Consider the following 24347-nt stretch of genomic DNA (forward strand, 5'->3'; position numbering starts at 1 on the left):
GGATTGTGGCCAAAACTGGTATTGCAACAACAAAACTTGTGGCTAAAACTGGTACTGCAATCACCCAACTGGTGGCCAATACACAAAATGACAACATAAACATCAGTTGAGGGCTGCAACTCCACTTTTTAAATGACAATATCCTGGCCGGACCATTGTTGTCAGTGATATAAGAATTTGAAATGAAAATGATTTCTTAATGTCTAGGGCCATATCAGGGCCATTTTATGATTAATTGATATACATTTCTTACATACTGTTCCTTTAACTCAACACTTAACAGTTATTTCACCAAAGTTTCAAAGGTCTCTTAATGATCCCAAACGAGGCATAAGGGTCTCATCTAGCAAAACGATTGTCATTTTTGACAAGAAAAATTATAAATATGCACTTTTTTCTCGTCTAGGTCCGGTCCTGTGATGCGCCAGCGCGACCTCACGTAAATGCGTAGTGATGTAGAGAGGTCACGTGATACATATATGAAACGCACATTTGCAGACCATTTTAAACAATAAACGGACACAAAGACATTAATTAGTATCATTCCACATACAACAATGCAGAACGGTCCTTTTTCTCCACACTTGTAAACACTGGGGCGGAGTTTCGCGTTCGTCCGCTGTGACCTCTTGATGTCATGACGCATTGCGTGAGGTCGCGCTGGCACATCACAGGACCCGACCTAGACGAGAAGTTGTGGTTTAAAAGTGCATTTTTTTTGTCTTGTCAAAAATGACAATCGTTTCGCTAGATAAGACCCTTATGCCTCGGTTGGGATCGTTTAGAGTCCTTTGATACTCCGTTGAAAAAAACTGTTAAGTGTTAAGTGTTGGGCTCTATTAAAGTCCATTAAAATGAGAAAAATCCTGCAATGTTTTCCTCAAAAAACATAATTTCTTCTCGACTGAACAAAGAAAGACATCGACATTTTGGATGACATGGTGATGAGTAAATTACCTGGATTTTCTTTTAAGAAAATGGACTATTCCTTAAAGGCTTAAGATCACACTATGGACATAAGGTAACTATAATAATAACTATATTAGCATCCACACCAATGGACATAAACATTGTTTATATTAAGCTTGTGTGCACATTAACATTTTAAGTGTGTGAGGTAAATACAAGCATGTGTGGGGTTTCAAACACATCTCCGCTCATGAAAATAGTTGAAACGATGCTCAGCTTCTTCCTTTGAGCAAGTAAAAATATAAGATTTATTTAGTGCATTTTTGATTCTGACATCATCACATCAATGTGAGGTATTTTGAAGTTTTGTTAATTCAAGTGGTGGAATAAAGTAATAATAAAGAAGAAGAAGGTGTGTTTAAAGTTTCATCTGGTTGTGTAATTATAATCTTAAACATGTAATTAAGGGAAGGAATTAATTATAGTGCAGATCTCCCCTGAAGCTGCTGTTAATTCCCTTAATAGTTTCTGGTATCAGACTCTTGTTATTGATTTAAATTTTCTTGTATATCAGATATCATACAAACAAACTGTTATTTCATCCAGAAAGTCAGCAAAACTACTTAAATCGTAATGAATTGCACCAGGCAGCTAGATGCACACAGCAATAAAATTTGGTTTAGTTACGGCATTTGACAGTACTCCAAATATAAATGCAGTAGCAACAATCGCAGACATTCCTAGTTTGACTGGATTAGATTTATCAGAGGATCTCTGAATTTAATCAAGATTTTAAAAACCATCTAAACTTGTCCTTTTTTTCCACACACTGTATTAGTGCTGCACAATTAATCGCATCGCAATCGCGATGTCAGCCTGTGCAATTATATGACAGCAAAATGTTGCAATTATATTAAATAAATAAATGTGTGGACTTGTTAACACAAACTTTCTGATAACAGTTTGATGATTTTCCTTGCTGTTTAAAAAAAGAAAGAAAAATGAACAAAAACGGCAATGCACGTGTGGCATGCACGTGTGTGGTGTGCTTCGTCACTTATACCAGAGCGAAGATGGATGCAGAGGAGGTTGACAGTGATCTGGTAGTTAAAAAAAAACTCTATGTCTGTTGTATGGCGGTATTTTGGATTTAGGATTACTGACACTGAGCAGTTGCTACATCACGTGGCAATACGAAAACATTTCTAGTTTTACAAATACAAATTTTAGCTAAACTGTGTGTGGATTTTCTTTAAAACCCATCATGTTGACTCATGATACCATTAAGTATAATCGCAATCGCACATCGCAATTTTAGCATCAATAACCGCAATGGGAAAAATTACCCAAATCGTGCAGCCCTACACTGTATGTTAGATAATGTGTGCAGTAATCTGTCTATGTTTTACAGTTGCTGACGGTGAAAAGTGTGAACAATATTCAGACTGCTACAGTTGTACAGCGAATACAAACAGCTGCCAGTGGTGCACAGCCCTGTGTGTGTCTATCCACAGTAACTGCACAGGTTCTCGGGTAAGACAAAACAGTAAATGTACCCTGAATTAAGCTGTTTAATAGACAGAACAGTGTGTGAGATGTTTTCTTCAAATATATATTTATTTATTAAGAGGATCTATTCTTGGGCCTGTCTAATTTGTCTTATGTCCTGCAGGGGGCAATATTGGAATATGACGCATGTCCAAAAGACAACCCGTCCTCCATATGCAGCAAAAGGACCAGCTGTAAAAGTTGTGCCACAGATCAGAACTGCCAATGGGAAGCTAGAAATCAAGAATGCATTGCACTTCCTGGTAATGGCTTGCTGAAAGCAAATTCTTGTTCACGTTTGACATTCAAATTACATATTACATATACATATGATTCATATTTGTGATGCTGGACCACAAGACCAGTCATGGGTAGAATGGTATATTTCTAGCAGTAGCTAACAGTACATTGTAGGGGTCAAAATTAACAATTTTCTTATGCAAAAAATCATTAGAATATTAAGTAAAGATCATATTCCATGAATATATTTTCTACCGTAAATGTATCTAAAATGTATTCATCATTAGTAATGTGTTGCTAAGGACTTTATTTGGGCATCTTTAAAGGCGACTTTCTTAGTATTTTGATTTTTTGCACCCTCAGATTCCAAATGTTTAAATAGGACATTTCATAAGACTTTTTTAATATGTAAAATAAATCTTTGGTGTCTCTAGGGTACATATGTGAAGTTTTAGCTCAAAATAGCATATAGATAATTTATTATAGCCTGTTAAAATTGCCACTTTGTAGGTGTGAGGAATAATGTGACATTTTTGGGTGTGTCCTTTAAAATGCGTATGAGCTGATCTCTGCACTAAATGGCAGTGGTGTGGTTGGATAGTGCAGATTAAGGGGCGGTATTATCCCTTTCTGACATCACAGGGGGAGCCAAATTTCAATGACCTATTTTTTCACATGCTTGCAGAGAATGATTTACCAAAACTAAGTTACTGGGTTGATCTTTTTCACATTTTCTAGATTGATAAAAGCACTGGGGACCCAATTATAGTACTTAAACATAGAAAAAGTCAAATTTTCAAGATATGTCCCCTTACAATGGTTGTATTTTGGCCAAATATTGTCCTATCCTAACAAACACTTAATTTGAAAGTTTATTTATTCAGATTTTTAGATGATGCATAAAAAAAAAAATTAAAACCCTAAAGGTTTTATGGTCCAGGGTCACATTTGAGGTTCAATGGCCTTGTTACAAATCCTAGTAAGCTGTTTACGCTTCAATGGAAGCTACCTTGTAAGACAGTATCCTAGTGATGGTGAAATCCAATATGTAGGCAGCTTATCACATGAAAGACTTTACTAGCAAGCTATTTAAATGATGCAAATGCAATTTTCTATGAAGGATTGCATGCATACATTTTTGGTGCATTATTTATATTTGTCAATACTGAATCGTGTATTTTACGATTATTTATAATCTATTTTTTTTCTTTGCTTTCAATCTTGTATTAATTTTTTCCACTGAGCTCCTCGGAATGCATTTTTAGATTGTCGTCATCTTAAAGTACGCATGCATTGCTGCCTTAAAATTGGCCAAATGATCTTAGATGTAATAATTAAGTTGTTTCTCCTGTCACAAATTTTGTATCCCGATCCGATGCTTCTGTAGACAGCTGACCAGGTTTTGAAACCGAGCAAACGTCTTATTATCCCCGTGCCAAAAGCAACATTGTTGTTCTGTTTGTGTTTCAGGCAACATCTGTGGGGAGAGCTGGCACCTGGTGGGCAACTCTTGTCTGAAGCTGATCACAGCCAAAGACTCTTACGACAATGCTAAACTGGCATGTCGCAGTCACCAGGCTGTGCTTGCTTCTCTTACCACACAAAAGAAAGTTCAGTTTGTACTCAAAGAGATGCAGAACAGATCTCTGCAGGTGAGTCAGGATCCGAGAGATCTTCGCACACACAGTCTTTCAGCATTATCTTAAAGTTACAGCTCACCGAATTAGGAAAATTACCTCATGATTTACTCATCTTAAAGGGACACTCCACATTTTTTGAAAATATGCTCATTTTCCAGCTCCCCTAGCGTTAAACATTTGATTTTGCCGTTTTGGAATCCATTAAGCCGATTTCTGGGTCTGGCTGTACCACTTTTAGCATAGTTTAGCATATTCCATTGAGTTGGATTAGACCAATAGCATCACGCTAAAAAATAACCAAAAAGTTTCAATATTTTTACTGTTTAAAACTCGACTCTTCTGTAGTTACATCGTGTACTAAGACCGATGAAAAATTAAAAGTTGTGATTTTTTTTAGATCGATATGTCTAGGAACTATACTTTCATTCTGGCGTAATAATCAAAGACTTTGCTGCCTTAACATGGCTGCAGGAGGCGCAATGATATTACACAGTTCCCGAAAATGGTTCCTTTAAATAGGAAAAATATTGAAACTCTGGTTATTTTTTTAGCGCAATGCTAATGGTCTAATCAGGTTCAATGGATTATGCTAAAATTGGTAAAGCCAGACTCTGAGATCAGCTGAATGGATTTCACAACTGTAGAAATAGAAATTTTAACTCTAGGGGAGCTGGAAAATTAAAATATTTTCAAAAAAAGTGGAGTGTGCCTTTAATGCTGTCCTAGGAATATATAGACTTCTTTTTTTAACCAAATAGCAAGTCTTGTAACTATTAATTATATGCATTGTGACAAAATGCACTAAACCAATGACGCATGAGAACCAACAATCATCTTCCTTACCAACAATTTGATCTAGATGGCATCAACCATTAACAATTAAACCAAAATGGTATTAAGGTGAATACGTTATGGGGTCATTTTTATTTTTTGGTGAACTATTACTTTATTGCTTCTGCAGTTTCTCCTGGTCATTCGGCCTGCTCACGGCATTATGTATTGTGAATTTAAACTGAATTTAGTTGTGTGTGCACGCTTTTGTATGCTGCAGTCGAAAGCATTGGTGACTCCATGGGTGGGTTTGAGAAAGATCAATGTCTCCTACTGGTGTTGGGAGGATATGTCCCCCTTCACTAACTCCACACTGCAGTGGTTACCAGGGGAGCCCAGCGACGCCGGTTTCTGCGGGTATCTGGCCGAGCCCACATTCAATGGACTGAAGGCGGCTACCTGCGTGAACTCCGTAAATGGGAGCTTGTGTGAACGGCCAAGTGAGCAAGACAGATACATATATTTAGATTGGCCATGCCGTATATTGACTGATTGACACACTGCCCCCATCTATCTCTCTCTCTCCAGCCAACCACAGTGTAAAGCAGTGTCGAACGCCCTGCGCACTGCGTTCTTCCTGTAGCGAGTGTACCAGTGGGAGCTCAGAGTGTATGTGGTGCAGTAACATGAGGCAGTGTGTGGACTCTAATGCCTACGTGGCGTCCTTCCCATATGGCCAGTGCTTGGAGTGGTACACCATGAATAGCTGTCCACGTACGTCCATGTCTCTTTCTCTCTAAGCTTTTATGCCTCTGCTGTTTTTCTTTTTGTAAATCAATGGCTGAACATGAGTATGTCTTCTGTTTATTGTCTCGTAATGCAGTGAACTTATCAATTCACACTCATTCCCCCCTGACAAAAAATCAATTCAAATAAAATGTACTAGTAAACAGAGCCACAGAACTGTCCGGAGTTTGGTTTGAGATAACTGAACTAAACAATCCTGATGTATACGTGTTTCTGTTTTCATTTTAGCGGAGAATTGTTCTGGCTACAAGACGTGTGCTCAGTGTTTGGATCAGCCTGGCTGCGGCTGGTGCACTGATTCCAGTAATACAGGGCGGGGACAGTGTATAGAGGGCTCTTACCGTGGGCCAATCCAGACGCTGTTCCATGCCCCTTCCTCGTCAGGCCCCTCCCTCATTCCAGCCCCTCAGCCGATGCTAAATGTGAGCTTGTGCCCAATGGAGAACAATTACAACTGGTCTTTCATTCAATGCCCAGGTAAACAAGGTTATATGGGTCAGTGACAAAAATGGTTTGGCAAGATGAAAAATTATTATTTAAAAAAACCTTTAATTTATATATTTAAATAACTTTAATTTTATGCAATAAAAAGTACATTTGCACCATTTTTATGAAAGTTAAGACTGAATGGACCTGAAAATGTCAAAACGTGTAACCACCAATTGCACCAAAGAATGAGAAATATTACATTTTTTATCCACCTTGTTGGGATGTAAGCGTAATCATAAAAAAATCGTTTAAAATATAATTTTATTAGTTATTTCTAAATGTAAATTTTAATGCATTTTTGTAATATTTGTCCTGACATATGCTGAAAAGAGCTCTGTTTTCTAAATAATCTTTAACAAATGATGTAAAAATGTATGTGTAAAAATCATATTACACTAAACTAGATGATTATATTTTATTCCACATTTTTTATGAATATATTTATATTTTAATTAAAGAAATACTAGTTACACCAGTTGACATTTTTGCAATTATACCCCAAAAATTCTTTTTTAGAATTTTAGACTTGGTCCTCAAAAAGAGAATGTATGCAAGTAATTTGCACATTTATTTAGAAATTTTACCCCTTTTACATTTAATTTATCCACATGGACGCAAATATTTTTTTTTTTTTATTTATCTCCTTGGATTCCCCGTGGAACAAAGGGCCACGCAAATAATTAACCAATATTTATTTTTAGAATAATTTCATTTTATAAATCCGTTCAATTTAAAGGTGCATTGTTTAACTTTTAGAAGGATCTCTTGAGGAAAAAAACGCAGTATAATAGACAAATCTAAATTATCAATGGTGTATAAAGATCTTACAAAATGAACTGTATAGTTTTTATTACCTCAGAATAAGCTATTTTTATCTACACACATCGCCGGTCCCCTTTACATGCAAGTCGCCATTTTGCATTCAGCATGTTTCTACCGTAGCCCCAAACGGACAAACTGCTCTCTAGAGGGTGTTTTGTCACTACGTTATCTGTCATGTTTGTCCTGTGGCTAGTGTAGCTTCTCTTTGCGTTTCAAAAAAGAGGGGTGAGCTGGGACTGATCCATTGGTTGCAATTCACAATCTTACCACCAATGGCGCTAAAAATCTACACAGTGGACCTTTAACTAAAAACTCTTATTTTAGATCTGTGTCGTGTCATTATTTTGTAATAATATGGATCGTTTTGATTGAGATGACTTTGATTTGATGTGTTTTACAGCATGCCAGTGTAACGGACACAGCTCATGTATAAATGAAAGCGTTTGTGAAAGATGCGAGGACCTCACCACCGGCAAACAATGCGAGAGCTGCATCTCTGGTTACTATGGCGATCCCACAAATGGCGGTAGCTGTCAACGTGAGTGTAAACGCACAATACAGCTAACTTTTTCAGTTTTGGTAGCACTTGATAAGGTCTGAACTTTATGGATTTATGTCGGTTGTTCACAGCTTGTAAGTGCAACGGCCATGCCAGTTTGTGTAATCCTAACAATGGCAAGTGTTTCTGTACCACCAAGGGCATTAAAGGAGATCGCTGTCATCTGTAAGTGCGCACACACACTCACACTCATTTGTTCTCTCTCACTCAGTGTCGGCCTAATGACGTTTTCCCTACTCTGCCATTATAAGTCAATTGTCAAATGTTAAGCATATAGCTAATCGCTTTAATTTCTTTCCAATTCTACTCATTTTTACTCTGAGCTCTTTTGTTGGATTTCGTCTTTCAGGTGTGAGGTGGAGAACCGTTACCAAGGCAACCCTCTAAAGGGAACGTGTTATTGTAAGTATGTCAGTGCAGCGGCTAATGGCTGCTCATATTGTGGCAATTTCAGTCATTTAGTCATTTTCCCAATTGTTCCTTTTGTCCTTACCTGACAGAAGCCACGTGTCCGCGTGTCACTCAATCTGTAAAACTAGTTTCTTAAACTATTCAGCGTTTCCCTTTCTCTCTCTCATGCGCAGACACACTGCTGATAGATTACCAGTTTACCTTCAGTCTGTCTCAGGAGGATGACCGATACTACACCGCCATCAACTTTGTGGCAACTCCTGATGAGGTGCGTCACGCTGACCTGATTTCACATCCCGAGCACTTCATGTTTTTCCTTTCAGTCCCAAGGCTGCCAGCTCTCATCCCATTTTACTTGACCCATGTGTAACTTTTTGGAAATTCAGCACTTTTTGGAAATTCTCTTATGTTGTATTGAGAAATAATGTGATTCAGTGTGCATAGACATATTTAAAAGTATATGTTGTGTGGACTTATTGATGCAGTCACATATATAGTCTTTTTTTTTTGTTGTGTTTTTCATTCACTGCTTCTTTATTTGACTCTCTGAATGTCTTTGCAGCAAAATCGTGATCTGGACATGTTTATTAACGCCTCTAAAAACTTCAATCTGAACATCACGTGGGCGACCAGCTTTGTAGGTATGAAACGCAGATGCACATTAAACATAATGTTCGAATTGCCTACATGAGCAGCATTAAATACGTTTTTTTCTCTCTGGGCAGCTGGGACTCAAGCCGGTGAGGAGATCCCCATCATCTCCCGCAGCAACATAAAGGAGTTCAAGGATAGTTTCTCCAACGAGAAGTTTGATTTCCGCAGCAACGCCAACATTACTTTCTACGTCTATGTCAGCAACTTCACCTGGCCAGTGAAAATTCAGGTGCGAATTCAGATAGATAGAGAGTGAGAGGGATGTAGGCACAAAGCATTGACCAATGTTCATGTAGTATCTGAGATTTTACCTTTATCCTTATACGTGTTTATTCATACCGTATACTCGTCATGCAGGTAGGTTTTGCTACAGGAAAAAACAACTATTCTCTGCTGGGAAAGCTAAGCAACTTCTGGTCCAAGCTCTGGTGATATTAATACTGGATTACTTCAATACCCTACTGGCTGGCCTTCAAGCCGATGCAACCAAGTCCTTGCGAATAATTCAGAATGCAGCAGCACATCTGGTCTTCAAATGAACCAGAAAGCACCCACATCACACCGCTCCTGATCTTACGCAATTAGATACGTGTAGATACCTGCATCAAATTTAAGTTGTTGATGCTGGCCATCAGGACAGTAACTAACAAAATTCACTCTCTTACTTTAACTCACTCATATAAGCGTACGTCCCGCCTGTCATTTTTGCTCTGTGAATGAGTCACCAAGGCACCAAATCACGCTAAGCGGCCGATCACACAGAACGCCTTTTTAACAATTAAAATGAGAGTCAGACCGCACTGCCTTTATTTAATAGGCTTTATGCCCAGCTGCACTGCTTCCTGAACTTCAGCCAGCTCCTTGTTTCCTGTCTGCCATTATTGGACAAACTGATTAATCCAGGTGTGCCTGACCTCAATAGTCACAACAACAATAATCAGACACACCTAGATTAATCAGTTTGGCCAATAATGGCAGACATGAAACAAGGAGCTGGCTGAAGTTCAGGAAGTAGTGCAGCTGGGCATAAAGCCTATTGACTTCAGAAAAGAAAACTGTGTCACCACAACAGAAGGCTCGCCTTTTCCATCCTTCAATTGAATATTGGAAAAATGGCATTGGACGCTTTTCGGCTCAGAGTTGACTCTTTTCAACTTCAGCTGCTCAGAGCGCTCCTACGAAAATGTGAGGCTTTCGGTGTGCATAAACTGCCCATAGAAAACCATTCAAAACAGGTTGCGCCCACTACCATAAATGCTTTCTGTGTGATCCTCCCCAAAAAAGTTGAATTACCCTGTTCTTGGTGAAATGAGCTGCCAGCCTCTACCATGGTAATGGATTCATTTAACATTTATGTTACTCAAATTACCCTAACTAAACTAACAAAACAAACAAAAAACTAACTAGATTCGCTTAACCTATGTTACCCATTTTACTCCTACTTGTAAGCATAGATTTATTGACTGCTCATATTGTTGGCTTAGACATAATGTTAAATGCGCTCTCATTTGTTAGCGGATGAAAATGTCTGCCAAATAAACACGTATATGTATGTTTATTGTATTTATTTCTATTCCACAGTATTTTCATTACTATTTTGGTATAATAATCTGTAATAATTGCAATGGCCTACTTCCATACTATAAAGTAATAATCATTAGACGAGGCGAGTCACAAGACCAAATTAATAGTATTTGAAAAAGTATGCGAAAGTAGCCGGATGACCCATTGCTTTCCAGATTTTGGAAATGCATAAAGAAAACAGCTGTTCCTTGTTGTTAAATTGCGCTTGGTTAATATCATTCAAGTTAACTTTTAAGTACTGGTATAACAGTTAAAGAATAGATACTTCATCTAATTCAGTACCTACTATGTAATATTTCGGACACAGGGAATATCATGGTGTCATGAGACAATGTTGGAAAGCATTTATTGTCTACTGTCTGTCTTTGTTGTTAGTTAACACTTCTACTTAAAGGGAAAGTTTACCCAAAAATGAAAGTAATGTCATTAATGTCTGATGATTCGTATTGTATGTAGTCATTTTCCTTACGGGAAGAGCGAACTAGTGAATTGGATTTTTAGCATCCAACATTTTTGCAGTGGTCATACTTGATTTGACAACGATTACCATGAAAACATCACAGATGGTCTTATTGTTTTTATTTTGCCGTCTTATCTCTTTAACTTTGTAAGCTGAGGCGAGATTAAGTCCCTTTTTTCGTATATATTTGGCCTTTGGAGCCTGGTCTGGAAATTATTTGGCAAAGCTTCCCTTTCCCTCCCTCTCCTCCTCCTCGTTTTTCCTTTACCCCCTCCTCTCTTCCTTTGCTGTTGGAGAGTGATCTAAACTCCTGAGCTTGGACGCCGAAACTCAGGGTGTGTGTTTGATTGTCCATCCACTATTCTAAAACAAGTCTACGTCCTCTGCTTATGGGGAAACGGTGAATATCAGTCAGGTAATGTTTTTTTCTTTATCCTTTGATTGACCCTTGGTTGCCACGTTTCATCTAACAGTAGTTGTTTGTGTGAGCGTGGGGGAATGGGGTTGCTCCGGAGGACAGGGGGACTGTTGTCAAAAGTTTAGAGAAGAACGAAAGGAGAGTTTGGGCTGAGGAGAAATGCAGCCTTCAAAACTTGCTCAGAAAACACGGCATACCGAGGCTGAAGTATCAGAAGGAATGCTAAGTTGAAACACATGCTACTTTAAGAGAAAAACAGAGGGATAAGTCTGGGAGGAATGAGAGGCATCAGACAGTCCAGGAGTTTTGTGCTTCGTCTGAATAGGGAAGGACTGCCTTCTGTTTTTGCCGTTTTGTTTTTGTCTGTGGTAAGACACTTTGCGCTGCCCGTGTAGTTTTGGCTGGTGGGAAGCGAGTGTCTTTGAAATCTAGTAGGAGCGTTTAAGATGATTCTGCTGAAAAAGTGTCTGTACGTGTTAATGCTAGTAAAAACGGATTTATCTTTGAAATGAAAATAAATCTGGCTTTGTGTAATGTTCGGAGGCCGTCCGTAGGTTAACTTTCTAAACACTGTGGCTTTATAGCACATTGGTATTCTTTACATTTTTTTTTTGGTTGCTCATATTAACTTTTTCAGAACTTCTCAAGCTACATTTGTAATTTTTGTAATAAGAAAGTTTTGGAGGGAAAGAGTTAATCGGTAGACTGAGTAACTTATTGCTAAAATGGTTTTAATTCATTTAAACCATATTTAAAATCTATGAATGCACTATCTTGCTAATTTCAAAGTATTGCAGTTCCCTTTTTTGTCGTTAGGTACCCCACAAGCACAAACGCTAAACTTGGCCTATGCTACAACCAAACAGCAACATTAGACATCTTAGTTTGCCTAGCAATGCCTTGGCAACCGATCACGGCATCGGTTCTAGCTAGAGAAGATACAGCTATGGCCAAATCTCGCGAGATGTTGTTTATTTTTTGGTTTGGGAGTAGGATAAAAACAGCAGTTCTGGCTAGATTGGATACAGCTACGACCTAAATCCCATAAAAAAATTACGTTTGGGGGTAGGATTTGGGTTAAAACAGCACTTATCTGGCAAGGTTTCACAAGATTTTGGCCGTAGCTGTATCCCTTCTAGCCACAACCAACTGTATCCTAGCCTTCCTATGGCAATAAGTTTTGTTTGCAGCCAGTGACCCAGAAATTACACTTTTCTTGTATCCTGTGATTACGTGTTTGCAATAACTGAAACAGTTTGATAAGGTTGTACTGACACTAGTTAGGCCATCTTGTGCTGCATTCTTACATTACATTTTTATCTATACATTTAGCAGACACGTACCCAAAGCGACTTATAGTGCACTCAAGCTAAAAATAAAATCATCAACATGTCTGTTACATGAAGATCGAACTCATGACCTTTGCATTGCTAGTGCAATGCTCTACCAGCTGAGCGGCAAGAACACATTAGTTTAGGTTGCATAGTGCATCATTAAAACATGACCAAGTAAAATCTATTTATAGTTTTGTACGTCACGGCCCCAGTGTGAATGCACATGCTAGACAAAGGTTGTTGTGTTAGTGGCAGTGATAAGTCTGATTGGTATTGTTTTATGTAGCACGCATGTGTGTGTGCTTAAGCTGTGAGTCAGGCCCCGTTTGTCTTTGAATCTGCGAGTCTGAGCATGAGGCCGTGCATGAGTTTCAACCATGTGAGCATGGCCGTATCGGCGCACAGCATCTGCTGAATGAAAGCTCTGTGTGAATTCGCCCTCCATGCTGTGGATGTCTGGCATGCTCTCTTTTACCCTGTCCTCTCGCCATTTACTCCTTTAAAACACTGTGCTTATTTTGGAAATGCCTTTGAGGAGAAGAGGGGGAAAGAGCCTGTTAGAAAGCAGGACAAATATGGAGAGAATAGGCAATATTGCGGTAGAAACTTCTTTTCGGTCTCCTGTACTCTGCACTCTTTATGAAGGATAGGATTTTGATACTGTACATGATGCAATGAAGAAAATGATGCAATTTTTGGCTGCTTGTTGCAAATATGCTTTAATTTCAGAAATGTATCTCTGTTTTCACCCTAGACTGTAAAAAATATGGACGTAGTGTCCGTGATGTCACCCATAGGTGGGTGAAGCTGAAGTGGCTGTGTTCATGCCCACAGTAGTGACAGCAGAAGCAGTTGAAGTGGCCACACCCTTAATTGTGTAGAACTTTAAAGGGACATTCCACTTTTTTTAAAAATATGCTCCTTGTCCATCTCCCCTAGTTGTTAAACATTTTGGAATCCATTCAGCTGATCTCCGGGTCTGGCGCTAACACTTTTAGCATAGCTTTGCACAATCTGAATCTGTTTCGACCATTAGCATGGCGCTAAAAAATAACCAAAGAGTTTGTTAGGAACTATACTCTCATCCTGGCGTAATAATCAAGGACTTTGCTGCTGTAACATGGCTGCAGCAGGCGTAGTGATATGACGCACTAGCCGGAAATAGTCCCCTGCCATTGAAAGTTACCAAGGGGACTATTTTCGGGCAGTGCGTAATATCACTACTATTATGCCAGACTGAGAGTATAGGTCCTAGCCATATCTGCCTAGAAAATAGCAACTTTTAATTTTCTGACAGTCTTAGTACACGATGTAACTACTGAAGAGTCAAGTTTAAATAGGAAAAATATCAAAACTCTTTAGTTATTTTTTAGCGCGATGCTAATGGTCTAATCAGATTCAATGGATTGTGCTAAGCTATGCTAAAAGTGCTAACGCCAGACCCGGAGATCAGCTAAATGGATTTCAAAACAATAAGAATGAAATGTTTAACTCTAGGGAAGCTGGAAAATGAGCATATTTTCATAAAAAGTGGACTGTCCCTTTAAGGCTTAGTATAATTTAAACTGATAAGTTATAAAAAAAAATGACCCCCTCACAGTTTTTATAATGGACAAAATGAGCTATACAGACAAAAATACTATTTGTACTAGGCTGTAAACCCTTTTATTTCTGCTGTAAAGGTGGGCAGTTTAACATGGGGGTCTATGATGATGGACTCCCTTTTTGAGCATGTCCACTAAATTGCATTCTGTGTTGGCTTCACGAAAGTGATCAGAAGGTTGCCCCTTGGCTTTCACACTTTACTCTGGGTTAATAATGAATCCTGGTTGCCCAACGATTTTTGTAATATTTGGAAAGAGTATCCATTAGTTATTTCGTCCTTGGAGATACAATAATACATAGTAATGCATGTATATAATAATGCAAGTGTGCAGGATAATTAGATTTATATTAAACTGAAGATATTTATTGTAAGATTCGTTCTATTCTGTTAAACGTGTTTAGAGAAAGACATCAGTGCATCAGCAGGGGGCACTATTGGTACAGTTTGAAAAGAAACATTTGTCTCTATGTCCTATTTACTGTAGACATCAACAAAACACAAGTACACACACAAACACGTAAATGAATGTGCTTCTCACATTTAACGCACCTTTTCCCCTTCCTTTCCAGATTGCCTTCTCTCAACATAGTAACTTCATGGATCTGGTGCAGTTCTTTGTCACATTCTTCAGGTAAGTGATGTAATGAAGCTGTAACCCTTTTTTTTTTTTACACACAATACATTGTATTACCTATAGTATTACCAGTAAATTATGCATAATTACATGCAACTGTAAACCAGGCCCTAAACCCATTTTAAGTACATGTTGACACCATGCAAGGACAATGTGGAAAAAGTCTAACCAACAATAATAAAATTGTAATTACGTTTTGTTACAATCATATAAATTGACAATTAAGGATCTTAGCCGAAGATATTACTAGACATATTTTAGTGCAATTTTTTGAGAAATTGGTTAGATTTGAGTTGAGTGTTATGGATGTGATATGGCTCTAAGCTCTAATTCACCTCTTGAAGACCCACTGTAATATGTTATTGATTTAGGAAGCAGGTGGTGAAAACCATATATACAGTGTTTTTTCTCTTTGACACATGCGCACATTCCCTCACATGCACGGTAAAAATTACACCGTGCGGCTTGTTCTAATTCTTATCGATTCACATATAGCAAAAGGTTTTCAGTTTGGTCTGGTCATGCATCATGTTTCAGACACATATAGTAGAAACGCTTATACGCAATACGCACCTACATACATTCACGGGCTGTGGCTGGCCATTATTAGTAAAATCAGTTCAATCATAATGAATTACACTTCATACTTCATAGTGTGTGATCTGTTCACAGACTGTACACCTGCATTAATGTAATATAAATATGCACCAACACATACATGGCTTTTAAAACATGCATACACCAATTTTTATATTCTCAAGAGGTGCGTTTATAAACCTTGGCCCGGGTTTCCATGCGAATATGATGCCCATGATCTTTAGCACACAACGTGGATGTGGAGCCACCTCTAATCCATTAAACATAACCAGGATTGTGTTCTGGAGATTTTCCAGTTTAAGGTAACATCCAGACATTTTTTTTTATAATTGATTGTTCATTTGCAATTCCTGTTCTGTCTGCGCAGCTGTTTCCTATCCCTGCTTCTGGTGGCAGCAGTTGTGTGGAAGATTAAACAGAGCTGCTGGGCGTCACGGAGAAGAGAGGTCAGTGCTGTATCATCTCTCTTCTAGTTAGCAATTCATGATGGTTCACACCAATTTAAAGCCTCCTCGTGTTAAAATACAAATTTGGTAGCAAGGTTATCAATCAAGCTGGATTGAATCAAGTTGTGATGCCGGAGGAGTGATTTTATAATGAGCCCTAATTTTATGGCCACAGAGACTGTAGTGGATTGATTTTTGAAAGGTTTCAGGAGGCCAATTTAAGCCATGCAGGTGTTGGGTTAATGTGAGTGTTCTTTAAAAAACCTTCTTCACCATCTGTCCTAATAAAGTGTTCTCATCCAATATAAACTGAAACATTTTTCCCTTACGCGGCACATTCAGTTGTGCACATGCACGTCTGAGCATTTTAACACTTAAAAGCCTTTAGCTACATGCATGACTCGGGGTTCCCACGGGTCATGGAATTTCTGGAATATCATGTAATTTTAAAAAGTCTATTCCAGACATTGAAAGACAGGGAATTTTAAAGTCATACAATGTCATGGGATTTTAGTCTCCAAAATGTTATTTTTCTATACCATATTTTTTCCTCTGGTTGTTTCACACACTTTGTGTTTTGTTATAGAGTGCCGCAGGAATGATATTTTTATAGGTTGTTGGAGCCATTCTGTGTTTTGTCATGGGTTGGCGCTGTGATCTGCCACTAGTCTTCTTAAGACGGGGGCTAATTACTGCAGGTGTGGCGCACAGCGAGGTGCATGGTTTTTGACCGTGAGACACGGCGTGCTATAGGCAAATTATGGAAACTTTAAGTTGATTTATGTTGAGATTTAAGTTTATTTTGAGAAATGATTTATTTTTCTTTATGTTAATAAATGGATATCCAAATTAAATTTTTTGGACTTTTGAAACTTAATTAATTATTTTAAGCCAAGTGGAAACAGTACGTCGCATACACGCATGCAAAACAACTTAAAGAGTAACTAAACCCCTGGTCAGAGCCTGACTCCACCCACTGCAATATTTGAAAAATGCAAGAAAAGTGGGCAGATCCCAACGGAGATAGAGGGGACGAATTAAGTGTGTGGTGAGATTGTAACAAGGGCGTGGTGAGCTTGAACCTGCTTACATCACGAGTTATTTCTTGGACCCAACATCCAATAGGAAAATTCAACTGCAGTAGCCACCGTTTAACCTGAAGAGGGCAGCACTCAGACGTTTTTACACCATATATTGTAGTATTGAAACACTTTATATCCAAATGTCAAAAAACTTACTAAAATCAATGAACAGCACTAATAAAGCATCATTCTTACAGATCATTAACTAAAAAAAGTTGGTTTAGGGTTTAGTTACTCTTTAAATGTGCGCCAACATAGGTCAACCTGGAAGTTTGCAGGACATTAACTCTATTAAAATAAAGCACAAGGCTTATTTATTCTTAACTTAAAATTTAACTAAAAGATATTTGAAATAACAAGATTGAGCACTGCTGTAAAAAGAACCAATCATTGTAGTAGCTGAAACAATCTTGAAAAGGGTGTTTTGTACTTAAAGTTATGGTACAGTTGATGACAGATTTTTTTTGTTGGTGAGAAATATGTTGTTTAATTGTGATTTTAGCACATTATTTAAGATATAACTGCTCAAAGGCGTTGCAAATATTGGATCTCATTCACTAATAATTGCTTACGTTTTTCGTATTTATACGCACACTTTAACTACTCACAAAAACTTTCAGAGTAATTCACAACACGTGCACGCACATGGATTTGTTCTTGTACTTGTTCTTATGTTAGTGAATTTGGAGTGTTATACATGAGCAGCCACGTGTACAAGGTTGGTAATTTGCATTTAAAAAAACGCCAAACCAGCTACAAATAAAGGCTTTTCCCAGTGCTGGTCTACAGAACATTTTTGAGAAGTTTGTCATGGAAGCAAAAAAGCTCGAAAAGAAATCCATGATCATATTTATTATCCATAAAGTTTGGTTTTGCTTTGCATTTTTTTATTTGGGAGGGTTTGCTGTCGCTGGAGGAAGTAACATTAAATTAGTATTGGATGCGTTAACAAATATGACATTTAATTATTATGACAGAGACACGCATCTGTATCTTAAATAAAACAGACAGGAGATCAAGGGATTGATGTTTGAACTTATCCTTACATTTACATTAAGCAGACGCTTTCAAATAAAGATTTAAAAAGTGAGGAAAGCGTGAAGATTTTCGTGCATCTTTATATGTGTAGAAAAAATTAGTAAGCTATAATAATGTATAATATAATGCATATAATGATAATAATAGACCATGTATTATAATATATAATACAGAAAATATTATAATATCAAATAATAATAAAATATAGTCATGTACATTTTTATATATCAACATTATTATGCACATTATAATTATAGCCTAGTATTTGATTATAGCGTACGTGATTATTGGTTTTAGGTTTTCTTGAATTTTTTGTACATTTAAAATAATTTTTTACAATTTTGATACAAAGTTTTTGTTGAATCACGATTTGTTCGTGAAAACATCCTTACGTGCATCTTACTCGCACATTTTTTGTGTAAGCATTCTTAGTGAATGAGACCCATTGACTTTCCTATAGAGACTTTGGCAATATAGTCACAGATCCACTTTCTGGTTTAAATCATTCTTTTCAAGTCTTTCATTTTTACCTTTGATATTTTGTGCTTTAGTTTTGTACATTTTTGTACTCTACTTTTGATTTTTTTTTTATTACGTGTATTCAGTCTTAGCAGACCAGCGTCCCATTTGAAGATTTGAGATAACCATCCGAGAGCCGCTCTGATGTCAAAACTATAATTGCAAATCAGAAGTGACCTTTTCTCAAAGCGCTCTGCGTGATGTGCGAGCATATGTGTGTTTGTGTGCGAATAATTACACAGAATTCTTTCTGAGGTAAATCTTTCTGTGATAAATATCACAAACCTCGTGGGAAGATGCGAGCTATCCGTCTATCAGGGACACTACGTCGAAATTGTAAGATATGCAAATAAGGGCCACTCAGCGGAGATGAGCTCATGCTAACAGACTGCTGATTATTTTCTTTAATCGTGTGAATGTGCATCATTTGCTGAATCACATTCACAAAAGCATCCCTTTTGAAATGTCTGTAAAGTGCACCCCAGATAGTATTTTAAGACGATAAGACCGCATTAAGTGATGTTGAATATGTGAGAAATGACTAGGTCACATTGCTATTGCATTTTTATATCTGAGAATGTTTTAGCTCATGCTTGTTCAGAGATTAATACGATTTAAATTCGCAATGACCAAAAGCTTCTATTTAGTCGCCTTCATTGGTCCTCTGTGATGCACACAATCTCTCTCACACACCTTTATTGATGAGCTCATGAATTAAACTGACAGCAAGTGGCTTGTGAATTAGCTATAGTGGGAATAGCTGTCGATATTCTTTGTCTATGTGAGTGCGCTATAATGAGGTGGCCTGATAGCTTGTGTGCGTGTGTCCCTTATTACTGTTACAACAACTCAAATACATTTTACCAACTCAGTCAAGGTTTTTTGTTTTAAAAGTGGTCAATCACCAATTGTCCTTGATATTTTGAGGGGAAAAGTTTAGTACAAAATATCACTAAGAACTTTATGGTGGTTTTTAAGCTGGGCACATTTGCCGTGGTCCAAAACTGGTATGATCGTTCCCAGTGCCCCCCACAGCATTGGTCTGGTTTATTACTTACTTGATCCCCGGTGCATTTGCATTCATCTTACGACATCACCTACGCTCATGCATAAAAGGATGGAATACACAATGCGAGTGACAGCTGGGCATTTGTGCATCGTAATGCGCAGTTCACCAGTTGATCAGGGAAAGGCGACTTTCTGCTGCTCGCAACCATATTTTTTGCGAATGCCAGCTGATGCCAGAAATTCATTTGCATTTCCTCTCCCTCCTGTTCGTATCATGCAGTTATTTCAGTATTACCACTTATGGTAATCATATATTGTGAAAACGAATGATGTCATCATCGGCTAAATGCGCAGGTTATTTAACTTCCTGAGCGAATAGTGCGAGCTTCCTTTACATTCTGTGAATCAAGCCACAATCCCAAGGTAAACAAATTCAGACTACATCCTACTAGTTGTCTTAGGTTTGGTACCCCGGTGCACGTTCATGCATACGATATCCCATTTCTAACTAAACTGTCAGCTCACGCAGTACACTGAGGTCATACGCCGATCAGTCTGCATAAGGTGGAATGCACAGAAGCAACTACTGTTTGTAATAAATAGGGGTGCCATGATAAATGCTGATATACACTAATAATATGTGGCTGATAACCATTCTGAATCGCACAGCTGATATTATGCACATCTATTTTATGTACTATGGCTTTTGATCAGTAAGTCCTTATCAATCTGAAATCACTGTTAGTTTGAGTCGTTTATATCATGCATTTGAGAAAACAACTCTTGTCAAACAAAATCATTTATATATATATAAATTTTTTATCATGAAAATACTTGAAAAGGTTTAAAGAACAGCTATACGAGTATATGCTTAAGCCATTTCCTGGGGCTGCGTGTCGTGTGTATGGTTCTTCGTCTGCAGTGCATATTGAGTTTCTGCGTAAGAGCGCCCTCTGGCTTTTGGATGTAGCGGCGTTTCACCGTAGTTCATTGAGAAGCATAGCAAGCATCATCGGCCGATATATCGGTGCACCCCTGGTAATAATGTGATTCTGTTTGGCCAGTGCATGGTGCACACTTCATGCGCTCAACAACCTTGTTAACCTGTCAATCTCTCTAGTCGCGTGAGGCATCAGTTTCAGGCATCCAGGGACGGACAAAAAAAAACAATGCAAATAATAATATAGTTATAACTTATAAAAAATGTCCACGGAGTACGCAGAAATTACACGGTAGTCCCGAGAGAGAGAAATTTACAGGTTTTTGAGTCTATTGACCAAAATCTTTCTTTCCATTTTGGGCACAGAAAGAGTAAAATTAAATCAAGCTGACAGTTTTAAAATGTCAGAGAAAAAAAATGTCCAAAAAAGTAAGAATAGTTGGCAAGAACACTGCTGCACTATGCCAGAAAAGACACGGTTCAATCCTCCTGTTTACCCTGATGTTTCTTTACTACAATATCACTGCCAAAGTTGTGCTTTTAAATGTTGAGGGAGCTATCATGACTCGCAGAATGAAACGATTTGAAAACTTGATTTTTAGCATGGCAGCTGCTCGTTTGGCAGCAGGGGTCTCTGGTCTTTTTCTGGTTTGTTGTATGTATCCCCTTGCAAACAGTGCTGTAGTTTAGTTTCTTTGAACCGTCCGGTACAAAGCTGAAAGTTTTTTGACCACTCACTTCAGCAACACAACACCCTTAGGGTTCGGATGTAAGTCAGGCTTTCTTTTAAGTTTTATCTATGGTTCAGTTTGAGATGTTCAGCGTAATGATGTTGGTAATGTTGGCTTTCAGGTCCTCAAATAGATTCAGTTCACTGGAGTCGAAACAGTTTTTCAAGCTGTTCACCTCTGCACTAATGTGTTATTTGTCTTGACACATTTCACGTTTCGCCTGTGTGAAATGATTAAAAGAAGCATTACATGATCACAGCCGCTCTGAGGCAAACATTTCATATCGTGCAGAAACAGTCATCATGTATTTTGTCTCTTCTTGAGAACATGAACGAAATGAATATGACTATTGGTTTATAATTAGGAAGTTTGTGACTCAGGGTTGTATGAGTATATAGCCCATGATTATGGCTTGGAAGTAGGAGTGATAACCTGCTAATTCAGTTAGTCATTTCATGGAAGAGATGAGGAGTGATGGAGGAGAAAGAGAAGCAGAAGTAGACATCAGCATCGCAAGATACTTAATGACTTTTTTATTGAAGTACCAATTTCTACAGCAGAGCTCTGAATTCGTGCACATAGTTTTGAACATGATGAAATAATATCTTGCGGGAAGTCACAAACCGCTCTGAATGATTCAGTGAGTCACTTGACAATCATTTTAGGGAGTCATTAATTTGATTCAAAACAATAACTGGTGAGTTTGAGACAGATTTTAGTCATTGTTTACAATGAGCAGGAACAACAGAGATAATATGCAATACAGACTGCAAGTAACACAATGTGTAAAAATCGAAGAAGAAAAAAACGAAATGAACTTTTTTAAAGTAGGCTCATTTTCCCCTAGAGTTAAACATTTGATTTTTACCGTTTTGGAATCCATTCAGCAGATCTCCGGGTCTGGCGGTACCACTTTTAGCATAGCTTAGCATAATCTATTGAATCTGATTAGACCATTAGCATCACACTCACTCATGTCTGGGGACTGCATATCATCATTGTTTTACCCATATTACGCAGTGCCCGAAAATAGTCCCCTGCTATTGAAAGTAACCAAAGGGACTATTTTCGGGCGCTGCGTAATATCATTGCACCTGCTGCAGCCATGTTACGGCAGCAAAGTCCTTGATTATTACGCCAGAATGAGAGTATAGTTCCTAGCCATATCGGCCTAGAAAATCACAACTTTTAATTTGCCGTCGGTCTTTGTACACGATGTAACTACAGAAGAATCAAGTTTTAAATAGGAAAAATATCAAAGCTCTTTGCGTTTTTTTAGCGTGATGCTAATGGTCTAATCAGATACAATGGATTATGCTAAGCTATGCTAAAAGTGGTACCGCCAGACCCGGAGATCAGCTGAATGGATTCCAAAATGATAAAAATCAAATGTTTAACTCTAAGGGAGCTGGAAAATGAGCCTATTTTTTTTTTTAAAGTGGAGTGTCCCTTTAACAAACCATCTTGAAAATTGTTTGGTTTTAGTACTTTAAGAAAGAAACTGTTCTGAATAAGACCAAGGTCGTAGTTCTTAACCTCATCCGATATGTTTTCACACGATCAGCAGCTATTTCTTCACCTCCTTCTGTGAAAGCTTACGTCAGCCTCCCCTCTTCATCTTGATGAAGGGTTGCGGCGTTGAGGAACTCGCCTGTTTGTGTTTGTTTGTTTGGACGAATGATCTCAACTGCAGTAGCCAAGTTCATCAGCGATGCTCTGAACGCCTCTCAATTGGAGGTCAGATTTCCTCTGCAGTAATATGCTCTTGCTTTCTCACCCACGCACAAACAGTCACGCAGTTGAACAAAGGCTAGACATTGTGTGCTGGACGCAACAGAGAAGCACACACTGCCACCCACTTTATGAAATAGATGAATGGATGCTAAAACACTGATATCAGCATGCGGTCAGAGTGAACTAATCTAAACTTTGTATTGCAATATAAAATTGGATTCCTAGAAATTGCCCTGCTCAGGTGTCAAAATATTCATCTGTAATGGATCTCCTTATGTCCTTATGTCACCATTAGGCAGAGCTCAGGAAATACTGAATGGGATTCATTGACAAGTTTTTCTTATCCACTGGTAGCCATTACGAACCAGCTGCAGCTTGGACAGATTTAGGATGGCATGCCTGTCTCCTTCAGAACGGGCTGTCCCTGTAGTGCCCGCGCAGGAACAAATACTGGTAACAAGAACATTCTGGTCACAATAGACTTGCTGCTGCTATTCTCTTATCACGTTGATATTTCTCAGAGCATGAATTCATTTTGCTTTTATGCATCAAATGAGCATTGACTTTAGATTGTAAGACTTTATGGTGCTGTTGAGTTGTCATCAAAACATACACATTGTTTTTACTGTTTTTGGATCTGTGAATGTGTTTTCTAAGTTGAGTGAGAGCGCCACACTAGTGGATAATAGCAGAAATCTGAATTGCGGTATAAACTCGTCATTGCTAGAGAAACATTTTCTCTTGACGAGATAACTTGTTAATGGCAGGGAAAGGGTTAAATGTGTTTCATTATCTATTAGTGATGTGTGATAATTTGCATGCGATATCATGCGCAGCTCGTCAGTAAAGCCGGTTTCTTGATTAGTAGTAAATCGCCATCACCTGCTATTCAGATGGAGCAGCATTTACTACACAAAGCCATAGTTCACTGACACACTGGGCCATATCGCATACATATAGCAGGCGATACGTCCCCGATAATTAATGCAAAATTGCCCTGATTGTCAGTGAACTATGGCTTTGTCTAGTAAATGCTGCTCCATCTGAAAGCAGGTATTGCCGATTTACTTCTAATCACAGAACCGGCTTTACTGACGAGATGCGCAGTGACAATCACATGCAAATTATTGTGCCTCCCTATTATGTAATATCAATATCGAAAAACCTGCTCTGTAAATATCCCGCCTGATCTCACAGGAACTTGTACGTATTTTAAGAGTTTGCTTTATTCGTATGACTTTGTACGAAGTGAATCGTACAAAAACGTACTATTATCATAAACAATAATGAAACTAACCCCAACATAGCAAATCGCACAAAAAGGTACGAGTGTGGTCGTTTGAAATGATATGAATTAGCCACTTAG

General features: G+C 38.2%; 1 protein-coding gene across 2 annotated transcripts in view; it reads left to right on the forward strand.

The window, feature by feature from the left end:
* The window catches only part of atrn (attractin), a 72813-nt gene that overhangs the window by 24113 nt on the left and 24353 nt on the right, over positions 1–24347 (forward strand). The window contains exons 13-26 of one of the 2 annotated variants that reach the window (XM_065297100.1): positions 2321–2442; positions 2582–2720; positions 4168–4349; positions 5389–5608; positions 5697–5882; positions 6144–6392; positions 7627–7764; positions 7857–7950; positions 8135–8187; positions 8370–8464; positions 8759–8837; positions 8922–9079; positions 14822–14883; positions 15851–15929. In XM_065297100.1, coding sequence (XP_065153172.1) covers positions 2321–2442; positions 2582–2720; positions 4168–4349; positions 5389–5608; positions 5697–5882; positions 6144–6392; positions 7627–7764; positions 7857–7950; positions 8135–8187; positions 8370–8464; positions 8759–8837; positions 8922–9079; positions 14822–14883; positions 15851–15929 — 1856 coding nt within the window. Of the gene's footprint in view, positions 1–2320; positions 2443–2581; positions 2721–4167; positions 4350–5388; positions 5609–5696; positions 5883–6143; positions 6393–7626; positions 7765–7856; positions 7951–8134; positions 8188–8369; positions 8465–8758; positions 8838–8921; positions 9080–9207; positions 9799–14821; positions 14884–15850; positions 15930–24347 lie in introns of those variants that run through there. The other variant, XM_065297101.1, reaches the window with a different exon arrangement.

This window comes from Paramisgurnus dabryanus, chromosome 20 (assembly GCF_030506205.2).
Source record: "Paramisgurnus dabryanus chromosome 20, PD_genome_1.1, whole genome shotgun sequence".
In the NCBI taxonomy this organism is placed as follows: domain Eukaryota; kingdom Metazoa; phylum Chordata; class Actinopteri; order Cypriniformes; family Cobitidae; genus Paramisgurnus; species Paramisgurnus dabryanus.